We start from the raw sequence: 17,305 nt of genomic DNA, 5'->3' as shown, positions 1-17,305 counted from the left end.
ATGTGCCCTGACCAGGAATCAACTAGCAACCTCTCAGAGCACGGGACACTTCTCAACTGACGGAGCCACACCAGCCAGGGCGCACCAGAGTTTTGATATCAGATTTGCCTTTTGGGGGAACCTGGATGATTTAATTCAGTGTTTATAGAGTGTATTATTATTATTATTATATTATCAGGATACAGGTACAGCCATTTTCCTCCCTTCTCCCCACTCTGCAGTACATATGATGTAGCTCCCTTGTCGGTTGACATTGGTACCAGAGTACCACAGAGGTGACTAGACTGAGGTATAGGGAAGAAAGTATTGTATACCTACCTACCGCTGATTCAGTTCAGCTCAGCCTTTCTCTACGTGGTTACTGTCATTCTTTGCAAGAGTTATCTTTTTCTGCCCTGGGCTCGCTCTTCTTGAAGAGAAAAGTAAACTATCACATATGACCTTTTACCACATATATGAAAAGATCTCAACCTTGGTTGTCTGCTGTGAGCTAGATAAGATTTGTTGTTTCTAAATTAGCTGACACATTCTGTGCTGGGAAATAATGTAAGATGGAGGGCCCTGTACATTGTGTCACAATTAGGTTTAATGTCTGGCGAACTGGAGAAGAAGTTCGGTTACATCAAGTACATTTGACCATACATGTGTTTGTAGGTACAGAATCAATGTGGAAATTTGATTTATTTTTTAAACCTCCTGAGTCTTTCAGGTGCACAGGTTGTGTTTTTTAAATGTTCCAGATTAGTATATACTTTAAAACTTATTTTCTTAAAGTTGACCAAACTCTTAAAGCTAAATTAAAATGATCTTTGTATTACTATGATAATAATTTTTGTTTTTATTTGTAAGAATGTTATTTTCCAAGTGTGTGTGTGTTTGTTTTTTCCCCTTCCCATGGAAGGCTTTGTTTGGCTATTGTTCTTCTTTTGAAACATCATTTTCCTCCCTTTTTGGTTGTTGATTTAACATATCCAAAAAGCTTTCACTTTTATTGCTACTTTAAAAACTTGCTGAACTTAGATTTTATGTCTATTTTGCTAATTTACTGTTAAGATCTTCCTTATCTAGGGGTAGCCAAAACTTGTGTAAATTACATTCTTTATTCGGTTTCATTTAATTGCATAAGGCTGTTAAATTGTTCGACACGTATCATTTTCTGTTATACTTGTTCCAGAATGTATTGGGGGGAAAGTTAGCATGACTTTATAAATTACTTTTCTTGGAATATGTTTGGGACATCATGTAGGTTGGGATGTTGGTTTTGGTTTATTTTCTCTCTCAGGTGTTACTCATGGGTGGTTTTCCCCACGCTCTTCTTCACCTAAGCTGTTGGTTTTTGTTCACTCCAGTTCTCCGACTTGGTTCACCACTCTTTACCCACCTCAACACACTTCTGCAGCTTCGCCAACCTCAGCCTTCTCACCTACTTTATCATCAGAATGTTATCCATCCTTCAGAGTCCTGCTCCCAGGGTTCTCTCTGTTCTCCGAATGACCACAGAGAGTGTTGACTCTGTCATCCATGGGCTTCACACTGTACCTAACATAGGCATTATTAGTGGCTCTGGGTCTTTTGTCTCAGCTACCTTATATACTGGCTTTCCAGAGCAGAGAGTATGTTTTCCCAGCTGTTTAGTATTTCTTTTGTACCTATCACATAACAGGCACTTAGTATTTATTTTATTTTTTGATTAATCCTCACCCAAGTATATTTTTTCATTGATTTTTTTTTTTTTTGATTGAGTGAAGGGAGGGAGGGAGGGAGGGAGGAAGGAACATTAATGTGAGAGCAACACCCGTATGGCCTAAGCAAGGAATCAGACCCACGATACGACCCTTTGGTCCGTGGGCCACCTCTAACCGCTGAGCATACCAGCCAGGGCCATGCATGTATTATTATTTTTTAACTCATCTTTATTGTTGAATGTATTATAGATGTTCCCCCCTTTTTTTCCCCCATTAACCCCCTCCTCCCCCATCCCGCCCCCCTGCTGCCTTCCCCACACTATTATCTGTATCTATTGGTTATGCATATATGCACAGAAGTTCTTTGGTTTATCTCATCCCGCCCTCCCTCCCCCCTTCCCTTTGGGGTTCATCAGGCTAACAACCAATTTGTACTTCTTAATTCCTTCATCTTTTCCACCCATTCCCCCAGCCCCCACCCATCTGGCAAGCAACAAAAAGTTCTCAGTATCTATGAGTCTGTTTCTGTTCTGCTTGCTCATTTTGTTTGTAGATTCAATTGTTGATAGATCTATTTTAATTGCCATTTTATTGTTCATATTTTTTATCTTCATTTTCTTCAAGAAGACCCATCAACATTTCATATAATACTGGTTTGGTGGTGATGAACTCCTTTAGCTTTTTCTTGTCTGGGAAACTCTTGATATGGCCATTGATTCTAAATGACAGCTTTGCAGGATGGAGTAATCTTGGTTGTAGGTCATTGCTTTTCATCACCTTGAATATATCTCTTCAGGCACGTAGTATTTAATTGTTTGTATTAAGTACCCAGTTATTTAATTTTCTGCCTTTAATTTCTTTCAAGGTAACCTTGGTGATTTTTAAGTGTTTCGTTTGTTCATTGTTTTTTGCTTTTTTTTTTTTTTAATAGATGTAAAAAAAGATTGGTCTGACCATGCTCTCTGGTGGGAAAAGAAGAGAACTTGGCTTCTCAAGACACATTGGACCTTGGATAAGTATGGCATTCAGGCAGATGCTAAACTTCAGTTCACCCCCCAGCACAAGCTGCTCCGCCTGCAACTTCCCAACATGAAGTATGTGAAAGTGAAAGTGAATTTTTCTGATAGAGTCTTCAAAGCTGTTTCTGACATCTGTAAGACTTTTAGTAAGTATTAGATAAATTCTTCATGAAAGTATGAGTTGTGCAACATATGTTTGATATGACTGACGTTTAGCTTGTCTCAGGGCGTAGGGGTTGGGAAGCCATGTTTGTATGTATGTATGAACTTTTTACTTTATTCTCTAAAGTTTTTATATTACTTTAAGATAAATGTTGGGTTAAGGAGCAACAGGAGGAATCTAGTAGAGATTCTTTCCTTACTAGAAGTATATCAGGTATTTATTGTTATGTAATACTTCATTCTGATGACTTGTTTTTATGGGAAGGAGAAGAGGAAAGGAAACAGGTATTCTTTTCAGAAGGATGTAGCTTTTGCAGTGTTTCCTTCACATAAGTCATTATTTGATTTTAGGGATTTGGCAGATTATGTCACTTCCTTCATTAAGGGCCTGACACAGCTCCTAAGGAAATGACTACTAGTGTTGTCTTCCTTAACCAGTCTACAATTTAAATACTTCTAGAGTAATTCTATTTATGCTTTTTGAAATGAGATGTGGATTAGTTTTGGCTGACCCAGTTGTGTCATGTGACTGGAAGTATTCAGCCATCAGAGGAAATGTGAACTCTTGTCTTTAGCACTAGTATGTAACTGTTGTGCTATCGATTAGGACAGAGATTTTCAACCATTGTACCCTAAGAATTTATTTAATTTTTTTCCTTTATTACCGATTTTAGAGAAAGAGGAAAGGAAAGGGAGAGAGAGAGAGAAACATCGATGAGAGAGAACATTGATTGGCCGCCTCCTGTATGCCCCACACTGGGGATCGGGCCCACAACCTGGGCATGTGCCTGACTGGGAATCGAACCGGTGACCTCCTGGTGCATGGGTCAGTGCTCAACCACTGAGCCACACCGGCCAGGCATGCCCTAAGAATTTTTAAAACATGCACTACCTGACTAGTCAGGGGCACTCACCTCTTTTCCCTTAGACTGTCAAATTAAAAAATGACAGCGGCCAAAACAATAAGAGCCATCTGGTGTGAAAAAAAAAATCAAAGTTATACTTTTTTTTTGTTGTGCTGCAGAATTTTAACAACTAGTGTATGTGTGCCATGAGATGGAAAAAATTGAAAATCACTGGATTAGAGGGTGATACAGGTAGAATGACATTACTATTTTGATCTAATGACTCTGAAATTATGTTTTTTATGTTTAATGACATTTTTAAGGAAAAAACAAAATTACAGGTAATAATAGAACAGTTACCTACTTCTAGACTTAATTATCTAGAATTAATAGTTGATATCATTTTGCTAAACTCTTAAATCAAAATAATATAGGTAAAGTTTTGAGTTACATTCTCTTAATCTCCCTTAAGAAAGCAACTACTATAATAAATTTGATGTGTATCCTCTCAGTACTTTTAAAAATACATAAACATACACAGATACATTTATATCTTTGTGTAAATACATACCCCCAAAATCTATTGCTGTGTAGCTATTTTCTTACACAGTTTTGAACATGTGTGCAGGAATTTCTCTTAAGTGTTCAAGTAAAAAGTAAAACTGTTTTGTTTTAAGTGTACCCATAATTCATTTCAGAGTACTGTCAAATTGCTAAGTGGTTCTACCAGTTACATTCCAACCCACAGCATATGAAAACACCTTACTCCAGATCATTACTAACACTTGAGTGTTGTCAGTTTTTAGTGTTTGCCTCTCTGAGTGAAAAAAATACACTATTTCATTTTAGTTTATAAAGCTAAGTATGTTTTTGTATCTTTATTGGCCATCTAATCTGTTTCTTCTATTTTGAATCACATGTTTATTAATTTTCAGAAAATAGACAAATGATATAAACTTAATTTTTAGAGTAGCTTTAGGTTCACAGAAAAATTGAGGAGGAAGTATAGAGTTTCCATTCACCCCTTATCCCACTGTCAACATCCCACACCAGAGTGGTACATTTGTTGCAATAGTAAGCCTACATTGACACATCATTATTATCCAGAGTCAATGGCTTACATTAGATTTCCTCTTGGTGTTGTATATAACCTGTGGGTTTGGACAAATGCAGAAGGGCATGTATCCATCGTCATACAGAGTAGTTTCACTGCTCTAAAAATCTTCTGTGCTCTCTATTCTTCTTTCCTTCCCCAACCCTTGGCAACCACTAATTTCTTCACTGTCTTCATAGTTTGGCCTTTTCCAAAATGTTTTACAGTTGGAATCATAGAGCATGTAGCCTTTTCAGATTGGTTTCTTTCACTTATTAATATACATTTAAGTTTTATTCATGTCTTTTGATGGCTTGATAGCTCATTTCTTTTTAACACTAAAAAATATTCCATTGTCTGGATGTACCAAAGTTTATGCATTCTCTTATTGAAGGACATTTTGGTTGTTTCCAAGTTATGCAGTTGTAAATGCAGTTGCTGTAAACATCCATGTGCAGGATTTTGTGTGGACATATATTTTCAGTTTCTTTGGGTCTATACTAAGGATTGTGATTGCTGGGACAGATGGTAAGAATGTGCTTTGTTTTGTAAGAAACTGCCAGACTGTCTTTCAAAGTAGTGTGCCATTCTGCGTTTACACAGGCAACGAACGAGAGTTCCTGTTGCTCTAAATTGTCCCCAGTATTTTGGTATTGTCAGCAACCTGGATTGCGGCCATTCTGATAGATGTGGGATGGTATCTTGTTGTTTAAATTTGCATTTCCCTGATGACATATAATGTGGAGCATCTTTTCATAGGCTCCTTTGCCATCTGTACATCTTTCTTGGTGAGGTGTCTGTTAAGGGCTTTGGCTTATTTTTTAATTAAGTTGTTTGTTGTCTTATTGTTGAGTTTTAAAAGTTTTTTATATATTTTGGATAACAGTCCTTTATCATATAAGTCTTATGCAAATATTTTCTCCCAGTCTGTGACTTGTCCTTTCATTACTTTTGACAGTTTCTTTGACAGATAAGACATTAATTTTATTGAACTTCAACTTATCATTTATTTCTTTTTTGGATTATGCTTTTATTGCATCCAAAAAATCATCACCAACCCCAAGGTCATCTAGATATTTTCCTTTGTTATTTTCCAGGGGTTTTATAGTTTTGCATTTTACATTTAAGCCTGTGATACTTTTTTTTTTTTAAATCCTCACCCAAAGATATTTTTCCATTTATCCTCAGATAGAGTGGGAGAGAGAGAGAGAAACGTATGACAGAATGGTGGTTACCCAGAGGGGAAGGGGTTTGGGGGAGCATGAAGAGGGTCAAGGTGATCAAATATATGGTGATGGAAGGAGACTGGACTTTGGGTGGTAAACACACAATGGAGTATACAGATATGTATTATAAAGTTGTGCACCTGAAACTTCGATACTGTTATTAACAAGATTACCCCAATATATTAAATTTTAAAAACTTTTAAAAAATATTATCTTTTCTCTATGATATTGCCTTTGCTCCTTTGGCAAAGATCAGTTGACTATATTTATATAGGTCTATATCTGAAGTCCCCCTGACACACCAAAGGAAATGAAAACACTATGTCAAATAGATACCTGTACCCCCATATTCATCAGTATTATTTACAATAGCCAATATTGGAGACCACTCAGTGTTCATCAACAGATGAATGGATAAAGATGCGAAAACACACACACACACACACACACACACACACGAATATTATTCATCCATAAAAAATGGTAGAATGATGGAAATCCTGTCATCTGTGACAACATGGATGGACCTTGAGGACATTGTGCTGAGTGAAATAAGTCAGACAGAAAAAGACAAATACTGTAAGATCTCACTTACAGCTGAGTTCTGTGTGTAGTTTGATAAGGTTTCTGTGGGACTTTGTTCCTTCCTGAAGGTTCTGAGAAAGAGTTCTGTGGTGAAATTTGATTCCATGTGGTTGTAGGTCTGAAGTCCCCCCTGGTTTGCCTGTCAGGGGTCATCCTCAGCTCCCAGAGGCCTCCCGAATTCCTTGACTTGTGGTCCCCTTCCTCCATCTCCAGTGATAGCAAATCCAGTTCTTACTCTTTGAATCTATCTGACCTTTCTTTCTGTCCTATCTCTCCTCTGCTTCTCTCTTTTTCCTTTTCTGTTTGGAAGGCCTCATGTGATTTCATTAGACCTATGTAATGTTCTCCAGGATGTTCTCCCTAAAATCAGTTGATTAATAACTTTAATTCCATTTGCAAAGTCTCTTCCTAGCAGTTCTTGATTAGTATATAATTGTATACCCAGGGACAGGAATTTTAAGGGGATATCTTAGAATTCTTACCACAGGCCTTTCTCAGATGTCTGTCAACCACCTATTTAATGATGAGGTACTGTAATGCCCCATAGGAATAGGAAGTTTTGTGTTAAGTGGGGTTCAGGTTGTCACTCCTTTGTAGGGGACTCTTCCCACATGGGCAGTGGTGACATTTAAAAATGTGGGTACACTAAAGTCCAACTCATAAATCATTAGGTCTCTTAGAATGTTAAATCTTATTTCTTTTTGAAGTAGTCCAGGAATTGATTGGATTTTATTAATTAGATGATATGGCTCAAAAGATATACCTGAAATGTTTTTGAGTTTCTGAATCTACATAATCATAGCAATTAGTGCTAATGCATCAAACTCCAAAAATTACACTTGAGGATAAATGAATTAACTTCTTTATACGTTGAATATATAAGAATAAAGAAAATCCTTGCCCTGGCTGGTTTGCTCAGCAGATAGAGCGTCGGTCCGTGGACCAAGAGTCCTAGGTTCAGTTCCCGCTAAGGGTACATACCTTGGGGGCAGTTTGTCCTCGACCCTGGTTGGGGTCGTGTGGGTGGCAAACATTCGATGTGTCTCTCTCACATCGATGTTTCTCTCTTTCTCATCCTCCCTCTCTCCCTCCCACTCTATCTGAGGATAAATGCAAAAAAAAAGTCCTTGGGTGAAGATAAAAAAAAGAAAATCCTTGATTTGTTGTTATTAATCCTCACCCGAGGATATTTTTCTTTTTCTTTTTTATCCTCACCCAAGGACATTTTTTCATTTTTTTGTTCAGATAGAGTGGGAGGGAGAGAGAGAGAGAAACATCGACATGAAAAGGATACATTGGTTGCCTCCTGCATGACCCCACTAGGGCTGGGGACAAACTGCAACCGAGGTACGTGCCCTTAGTGGGAACTGAATCCAGTCTCTCTGGACTGTAGGCTGACACTCTAACCGCTGAGCCAAACCAGCCAGGGCAAGGATATTTTTACATTGATTTTTTTAGATAGAGTGGAAGAGAGAGAATGGAGGGAGGGAGAGAAACATTGACGTGAGAGAGACACATTGAGTAATTGGGGCCGGGGACAAACTGCAACCAAAGTATGTGCCCTTAGCTGGAACCGAACCCAGGCCTCTCTGGTCCTCAAGCTGACGCCCTAACCGCTGAGCCAAACCAGCCAGGGCTGAAAGTATTTTCATTACATTTACTTTACATGTAGAATGAATGAGGGCTGCCATATAATATAAAGCCTAACATAAAGTTTAAAAATTCTTATATTTTCTTTTTGTGCCATAGATTATTATCTTTACACTTTTAGGTCACTACATTTATTAGATAGATGTGAATCAGGAATGCTTTAGTAGATTATTTTTATTTTTATTTATTTAATTTTTTATTCCTCACCTGAGGATATTTTTTCATTTATCACTAGATAGAGTGGGAGGGAGGAAGAGAGAGAAAGACAGAGAGAAACATCAGTGTGATAGAGCCACATCGACTGGTTGCCTCCTGCATGACCCCACCAGCACCAGGGATGAATCACAACTGAAGTATGTGCCCTTGACTGGAATTGAACCTGTGACTCATTATTCCTTGGGTTCTAACCACTGAGCAAAACTGGCCAGGGCTAGTAGATTAGTTTTTAAATGTTGTATTTTAGTCCTAGCCACATGGCTCCGTTGGTTGGAGCATCATCCCGATACCCCAGGGTTGCGGGTTTAATCCCTGGTCAGGGCACATGCAGGAATCAATCAGTGAGTGCATGGATGGATGGAACCACAAAGTGATGTTTCTCTCTCCCTCCCTCTCCTTTCTCTCTAACATCAATAAAATAATAACAATAATAATAATAAAATTTCATAATTCAGTCTTTTGCATGGCATTTATATGTGGCAAAACAGAAATAAATTACAAATTCTTATTTTGAAATGGATCAATACCAAGCGTAAAGTGTTTAAATTTTGTTATTCTAGTAAAATAATCTTCTCCTATTTTAACAGATATCAGACACCCTGAAGAACTTTCTCTCTTGAAAAAGCCCAGAGATCCAACAAAGAAAAAAAAGAAAAAACTAGATGACCAGTCTGAAGATGAGGCACTTGAATTAGAGGGACCTCTTATCACTCCTGGATCAGGTGAGTCTCTGACTAAGCCAGGCTTCAATGTGAGAGCCATGGACTGTGTGCCTGTGTCTTTTTTATAGTGAATAAATAGATTACATAGGTTAGGAGAGGGGTCAAGTTAAAAAAAACAACAAAAAACAACTCACCTTCAGCAACTTTTCCCTCAAGCATGAAATTACCTCCGTAGTGTGTCATGTACAGATCATCATGTCATGTATTAATAGTTGCATCAATAAAGAGAGACTGGTTCTCTGCTCAGGAAGAGTAAAAAAGCGATAGTAACTGATTCAGTTCTTTGCTTTTCAGATACTGGATAGTTTTTTTGTTTGTTTTTTCTTTATTGATTTTAGAGAGAGAGAAGTGAGAGTGTGAGAGACAGAAACATCGATGAGAGAGAACATCGATTGGCCGCCTCTTGCATACCCCCCCTCTGGGAATCAGGCCCACAACCTGGGCATGTGCCCTGACTGGGAATCGAACTGGTGACCTCTTGGTGCATGGGTCAATGCTCAGCCACCGAGCCACACTGGTCAGGCCAGATATTGGATAGTTTTTTAGTAAAACACCACTATTTCATTTTACTTTTGTCAGGTGACTTAAAGCCGCCTCTGTGCTTTGCCTGTTCTGGTCCCTTTGCTTCCGTTCCTTTTTCCCCTAATGGTTTGCTCCTTTAAGAAGCTTTTTCAATTTCTTTCCATTACCTCCCAACCTGAATTAGGTCTTCTAATTTAGTTCATTCCTGGTTTTTAAAATTTTGGAATGACAAGGACAACAATGATGATGGTAATGATAGCAAAAGCAAATACTTCATATAATGCTTACTGTATGCCCAGAACTATTTCACGCACTTGCCCATGGAAATTCACTTAATTCTAAGTACAGTCCTTTGACGTGGATTATATTATTACACACATTTAAAGGATGAAGAAATTATGGCACAGTAAGTTTAGGACTATCTAAGGTCACATACCTTATTGAATGTCACTACTTGTGTAGTGATTGCATTTGGGAGATACCAAGAAGTATGATAATCCTTACTCTTCAGTAGTTTCTAGGCCAGTTGTAAAACACAGTTACTGTATTTAAGGAGGTAGGGGTTCAGAAGACGACGATTCTAAATAGGGTATATTGTATTCAGTTTGTGGGATGGGAAAGTAAGTGTGCATTGAGCTGTTAAGTTCCAATGGCCAGGCTTTGATGGGAAGGAAAGGTAGTCCAAACAAAAAGAATGACATTGACAAAGAACATGCTGGCTGAAGAAAAGTACAAAACATGAACAAACCAGTTGAGCCAGTTCTTGGGGCAGAGACCTCCAAGGAACTTCAGGATCACACTGGCAGGTAATTAATGTCAGGCTGAGGAATTTGGAGTAGTGCATTGTAGAGTCACTGGTTTCCGATATGTTACAAAATGAACACATCATTATTTTACAAAGAATACCAAATTTACTTCAGTCACTAAATGTGTGGAAGGCAATGAGGGGAAAAAGGGTTTCAGGTAGTGGTAGAAGCCTACAGATTGAGAGGGTAAAAGAGTCTGAAAGATTGTTCATCATTAGAATAAGGTTAATTTAAAATTTTGCTTTAGACATGATTTATATTGATGGAGGCACCTGACAGTAAACACAATTCCTGCTTTCAGTTATTTTATAGTTTAAATGGATTCTCATTGAATTCTTACAACATAAAAAAATATACAGGGTGGGCAAAAATAGGTTTGTAGTTCATATGGCAAATAATACAATAATTAATAAGTAATAACAAAAATAAACTCTGTTTCCTGTACTCACAACTATAAACCTACTTTTTCCCCATCTTGTATTTATGGGGTAATTTTGGGGTGGTTGAAATCAGGCCAGATTGTTCTTAGAATTGCAAACGAGATTTTATCCAGTGCTTTAAGGAAAAACAGTTTGAAAATGAAGGATGATGAATTTAGATGAGGGAAAACCATAAATATTTAGACTGAGTAATTTTAGTTTCTTTTTTTCATTGAGGTTTTTTAAATACAGTAAAATGAATAAATTTTAAATTACAGATGAATATTTGCAGATGTATATACCTTGTAATCACCCCGGAGATGATATAGCATATAGCATCATACCAGCAACCTAGGCCTCCCTCATCCCTTTTCCCAGTCATTATCCCACAAAATAACCACTTTTTGCCTTTGTGACCACAGATTAGCATTTCCTGTTGAATCTCATGAATGAATCATAGACTACGTGCTGTCTTTTTCTGAAATCCTCACTGAGGATATTTTTCCATTTATTTTCAGATAGAGTGGGAGGGAGGGGGAGAGAGAGAGAGAGAAACATCAATGTGAGAAAGACACATCAGCTGGTTGCCTCCTGCACAACCAGACCAGGGTTGGGGACCAAACTGCAACCCAGGTACATGCCCTTGACCAGAATTGAACCTGCCACTCTTTGGTCCGCAGGCAAACGTTCTAACTGCTGAGCCAAACCAGCCAGGGCTATGAGCTGTCTTATATCTGTGACGTGACTGTGTTTTGAGTGAAGAAATTTAAAAAATAGGTTTTAGTTGTCTACACTCAAGTTTAATTAAAAACATTTGAGGAGTTCAACAAGTTGATATGAAATATTAAGAAAGTACACAGCCTGGCCTGTGTGGTTGAGTGCACCAGGAAGTTCTTGGTTCGATTCCAGGTCTGGGCACCTGCCTGGGTTTCAGGTTCAGTCCTCAGTAGGGGGCATGCAGGAGGTAGCCAATCAGTGCTTTTCTTTCATTGATGTTTCTCTCTCTCTCTCCCTCTCCCTTCCTCTCACCAAAATCAATACAAACGTATTAAAAAGTACACAAAGAGCCCTGGCCAGTTTGGCTCAGTGGTAGAGTGTCGGGCCCATGGACCAGTGAGTCACGGGTTCGGTTCCGGCCAAGGGCACTTACCTCAGTTGTGGTTGTCCACGGCCCTGGTTGGGGTTGTGTGGGAGGCAGCCAGTCAATGTGTCTCTCTCACATTGATGTTTCTCTCTCTCCCCCTTTCTCTCCCTCCCACTCTGTCTGAAGATAAAGAGAAAAATATCCTCAGGTGAGGATTTAAAAAAAAAAAAAAGTACGCAAAGATAGTGATATGTAGAGGATTGACAATCTGTAAAGAAAAAGTCTGCTGAGTGCCACAGACTTGTAAAAAGTAATGTGCAATTAATTTTTTAAAAAAATATTAACTATCTAGTTTGCCTGCTTTTATGATTTGTTAGGATTTGAATCAATTATTTGACCAAATACTGAAAAATGTGATCAGGTGCATGTTGTATCAGTAGTAAGTAGCAGCAGGGCCATGTACCTCAGGACACGAGACGCTGCTGGGTGCTTCACACATGCTCCCCACTGCAGGTGTGGTGAGGGTTGGATATACTCATTTTACTGAGGAGAAGGAGTTCCTCTCAGTTTCCACATGCTTCTTGAATTGTGAGCATTTCATTGTGCACATGGCCAACAAAAATATGTATTCAACAATGATAACCATTATTTAATACATATGTTAGTTTTCATTTAAGCCTCACAAAGCCCCTGCAATTTTGGTGGTGTTATACCTGTTTTACTTATAAGGAAAGAATACCCTACAATGGTTAAAGTAAATATTTTGTGAATTTTAATAGGAACATTTGGTAAAATATTAATATGTAAATTATAACTCAACAGAACTAGTAATTTTTTAAAAAGTAATGTTTTATAAGGAAAAGGATCATGAGTGAATTAATGGCTCTCAGACTACAGTCAAATTCTTACATAGAATTATGATAAAATTCTATGAGTTCTTACATACCTTGCTTACATGGTTGTGGTCAGAAGACACATTCTTGAGTGCTTTGCCACTTCCTAGCTGTAACTAAGTAAATGTCTAATTTCCAGCCACCTATTGGAGGAACCTATTACACCAGCCTGATCCCAGATCTGGGGAAAACTATTTCTCTAAAAATAACTTAATTTTACAGTATAGTACTAATGCACAAATTACTAATTTCAGGATGTTTTATGTAAATAGAAATACAAAATTACCCCATCAGAAACTTTTCTAAAAGGTCTTAAGAGCAGGAAAACTCTAGGTCCTAAAATAATACATACAGGAAGTAATCAGTACTCACTTGCTTGGCACTGTCAGGAAAGTCACTCCTGTAGGATGCCATTTTAAAACTGGAACTTGCCATTTTAGGCATCAGAACATATTTTGAAAACTATTCCTTTATTATAAAAGTAATACATGCACATAGTAAAAATTCAAACATTATAGAATTATGTATTCATATTTGTTCTTAATGAAAGTGAGACTGTATTATACACAGATTTGTAATTTGCATTTTTCACTCAGTGATACATACTAATGGGCCTCGTATCTTTTTTTTTTTATCCTCTCCCGAGGACATCTTTCCATTTTTTGTTCAGATAGAGTGGGAGGGAGAGAGAGAGGGAGAGAAAGAGAAACATCAATGTGAAAAGGACACATCAAGTGACTGCCTCCCGCACGACCCAACCAGGGCCGGGGACAAACCGAGGTATGCGCCCTTAGCGGGAACCAAACCTGAGTCTCTCTGGACCGCAGGCTGACACTCTAACTGCTGAGCCACACCGGCCAGGGCAGACCTCGTATCTTTTTTATTTCAAGTCATACTTGAATACACTCATTCTGAGAAATTTAAACAGTACAGAAAATCACTAAACTGAAGATGAAAATTACACTTCAACTTATTCCTTTGCTACACCCTTTCTAGAAGTAGCCATTTCTTCATTGCTGTGTATATAACTATGTGATAAACACTTGGAGTGCAACTTTCCAGTACCTTTTCTATATGTGTATGTATACTTGAATGTCTAGTTTTGTTTTTTTTGCAACATGAATGAGTGCCTAACATATAGTGTATATTATGCAATTTGAGTTTTTTAATTGAACAATATGTTTTAGTGATCTTTCTGTGTCAGAGTAGAGAGGTCTCCCTAAGTTTTATTATAAATGGCTTTCACTGTTTCTCTTTCTAGGTGGTACCTAGTTTTTCTATCAAATATACTCCCAAAAAGTTTCCCAAAAGTTAAAATGTACTCCAAAATAGTGTAAAAGTGATGCTTTACATTCTCATGAACAGTTTCTGAAAATGCCCCTTTTCCTACATTCTGCCGATAGTAAATGTTATAAATCTTCACAAATTTTTGCTGATATGCCAATAAGTAGTATTTCAGAATTACTTTATTTTCTATTTCCTTGATAGACACTAGTATGAATAGTATGTCATATATTTATTTGCCATTTCTGTTCTATTAATTCTCAAATCACAGACTTTGTTCATTTTTTTACATGTTCATTTTTGAGTGGTATTAATCATTTGATATGTTAGATATTTTCTCTATACTGGCATTTTGTTTGTGGTCTTTTTTACTACACTAAATGTGTACATTTATGTAGTCATCTGTGATCTATGTTTTCACTCTTGCTTAACAGATACAGACTCATAGAGAACATTTGACAGATGGGAGTGATGAAAAAGGTGAAGGGATTAAGAAGTACAGTTTGGTTGTTACAGAATAGTCATGGGGATGTAAAGTCCAGCATAGGGAATATAGTCAGTAATATTCTAACAACTAGGTATGGTGTCAGATGAGTGCGATATTTATTGGGATGATCACTTAGTAAGTTGTGCAATGTCTAATCACTGGAACTAATATAATGTATGTCAACTGTAATTGAAAAATAACAAAATGATTTAAATATCAAAAAGAAAAATCTTTACAAATATAAAAATTCTGTATTTCCTTTTAATACTTCAAATTTCTAATTTGTATGTCAACATATTTTTTAATTCACCTGTAATTTGGTATGAGGTAGATATTTGGATGGAAAAATTTCTAAAATGTATTAAAATACTTTAGTACTTTCATTAAAAATATATGTAAGAATATAATCTATAATAACAAGTTAAGAGTCTGATTCTCCTATATTAACATAGCAATACTCTCAGGAGTTCTAATAGGTTAACTGATTTTTAAAGTATCTAGAGCAGGTGGCCTGAGGCTGTAGTGCTCATTGAACTCTATTTCTTCTCATAGTTTAAGTTGTCTTTCTTTGCAGTTCAGCAAACTCATTTTGTTGCTAAGTATATTTCATCATCTATCCTTGTATTAGTTTTCTGCTTCAAATATGTTTTAAATGGAGCAAGCAGGAGTACATGCTAGTAGGGATTGTCACTGAACTGAGACCTAAAAGGAGTTTAAAATGCACATACCCTCTGGCCTAGCAATGCTGCTAGAATTGGGAAATAAGCACAAAAATGTTTATTAGAAACCTTTTTTGCAACAGCAGTGGTGACATCAGTAACAAAACACTAAACAAATAAATGCACACCATTGGGAATGGTTTTAATAAGTTACAGTTCACAGGAGGCAATGTTTATAGCTGCAGCCAGGCTGGCTGCTTTATAGCCTGGCTCCACGACTCAGTAGTTCTTGACATTGGACAAGTTGTTTAACCTCTTTGTGCCTCTGTTTGTTCCTCTAAAATGAGAATAATAAGGTTGTTGGGAACAACAAATGAGTAATTACCATAGAGTGCCTAACAAAATAAGAATAAATAGGAACAATGAAGTGATCAAATGTGCAGTGTACAAAATATATGAAATTCAGATGAATGAGATTTGAGTGGGAGGCTGATTCTATTAAATGTGCAATTCAGGAGAATCTATATATATATATGTATATATATGTATATATGTATTTTTTTGGGGGGGGGGGTGCATTTTTTTTTAAATCCTCACCCGAGGATATGTTTACATTTATATTCAGATAGAGTGGGAGGGAGAGAGGAAGGAAGAGAGAGAGAGAAAAACATTGATGTGAGAGAGACACGTCGAGTGGTTGCCACCCAACACAACCCCAACTGGGGCCGGGGACAAACTGCAACCAAGGTACGTGCCCCTAGCTGGGACCAAACCTGGGACTCTCTGGTCCGCGGGCCAATGCTCTAACCCAGTATTCTCAACCTTCCTAATGCCGCGACCCTTTAATACAGTGTCTCATGTTGTGGTGACCCCTAACCATAAAATTATTTTCGTTGCTACTTCATAACTGTAATTTTGCTACTGTTATGAATCGCCATCAGAAATATGTGTAGGCGACCCCTGTGAAATGGTTTTCGACTCCCAAAGGGATCGCGACCCATCAGTTGAGAACCGCTGCAGTCTAACCACTGAGCCAAACTGGCCGGGACTCTATATTGTTTTAGAAATTTCATAAAGAAAATTGTCAATTCTAACTTTACTCAAGTGCCCTTGCAGTTTAAGGTTCTAGCTTTTAAATCTACAAATAATATTCCAATGTTCTTTAAAGGCCTAAAAAAAGAGGATTCTCAGCTTACTTTGATGCTTATTTAAGTTTAACAATGTTCAGATTCTACAAGTAGCTTTAGTACTAACATTGGAAAACCACATATTAGGGACATCAAATCAGATACCCTGTAGCTATCAAGAGGTTTTTTTTGGTTTTTGGTTTATTTTTTATCCTCACCCGAGGACATTTTTCCATTTTTTGTTCAGATAGAGTAGGAGGGAGAGAGAGGAAGAGAGAGAAACATCGACGTGAAAGGGACACATCAAGTGGTCGCCACCCACACGACCAACCAGGGCCAGGGACGAACTGCAACCGAGGTACGTGCCCTTAGCGGGAACCGAACCCGGGTCTCTCCAGACCGCAGGCCGATGCTCTAACCACTGAGCTAAACTGGCCAGGGCGCAAGATGTAAAATTTTTTAATTGTATTCTTCCTAGACTAGGTTATGACAACTAGACAAATCTTTAGTATTGCCACCACTTTTTCATAGGTAATTGTTTCTGTCATTGTGTGGGGCGGGAGTTAGAGAAGAAAGGAGAGGGATTCCTAAGCATATTCCTAAATCAGGTAAGGGAAACATCCACCATTGTCTTTCCATCATCTATTAACAGTGTGATACCCATTTTCTTTTTAGAAAGTACAACTGCAGTCAAAATATAATTAACAGAATTGGGACTTGGGAGGACAGGAGCTTTCACTTACTGTCATTTTGAACTTTTTGTTAGCCTCTTTCCAGGGCAAAATTTTATCTATCCCCTTTACTTTTAATATTTTTTTTGT

General features: G+C 37.6%; 1 protein-coding gene across 6 annotated transcripts in view; it reads left to right on the top strand.

Moving 5' to 3' along the window:
- FERMT2 (fermitin family member 2) overlaps window positions 1-17,305 on the top strand; it is a 77,329-nt gene that overhangs the window by 35,671 nt on the left and 24,353 nt on the right. For all 6 annotated transcript variants that reach the window (XM_036281550.1, XM_036281535.1, XM_036281543.1 and 3 more), the window contains exons 3-4: window positions 2,617-2,850; window positions 9,069-9,203. In XM_036281550.1, coding sequence (XP_036137443.1) covers window positions 2,617-2,850; window positions 9,069-9,203 — 369 coding nt within the window. The remainder of the gene's footprint in view (window positions 1-2,616; window positions 2,851-9,068; window positions 9,204-17,305) is intronic.

The sequence above is a fragment of the Molossus molossus genome, unplaced genomic scaffold (genome assembly GCF_014108415.1).
Source record: "Molossus molossus isolate mMolMol1 unplaced genomic scaffold, mMolMol1.p scaffold_m16_p_1, whole genome shotgun sequence".
Classification (NCBI taxonomy): Eukaryota; Metazoa; Chordata; class Mammalia; order Chiroptera; family Molossidae; genus Molossus; species Molossus molossus.
The sequence above is the reverse complement of the archived record's forward strand: the minus strand, read 5'-3'. Positions and strand labels throughout refer to the sequence as shown.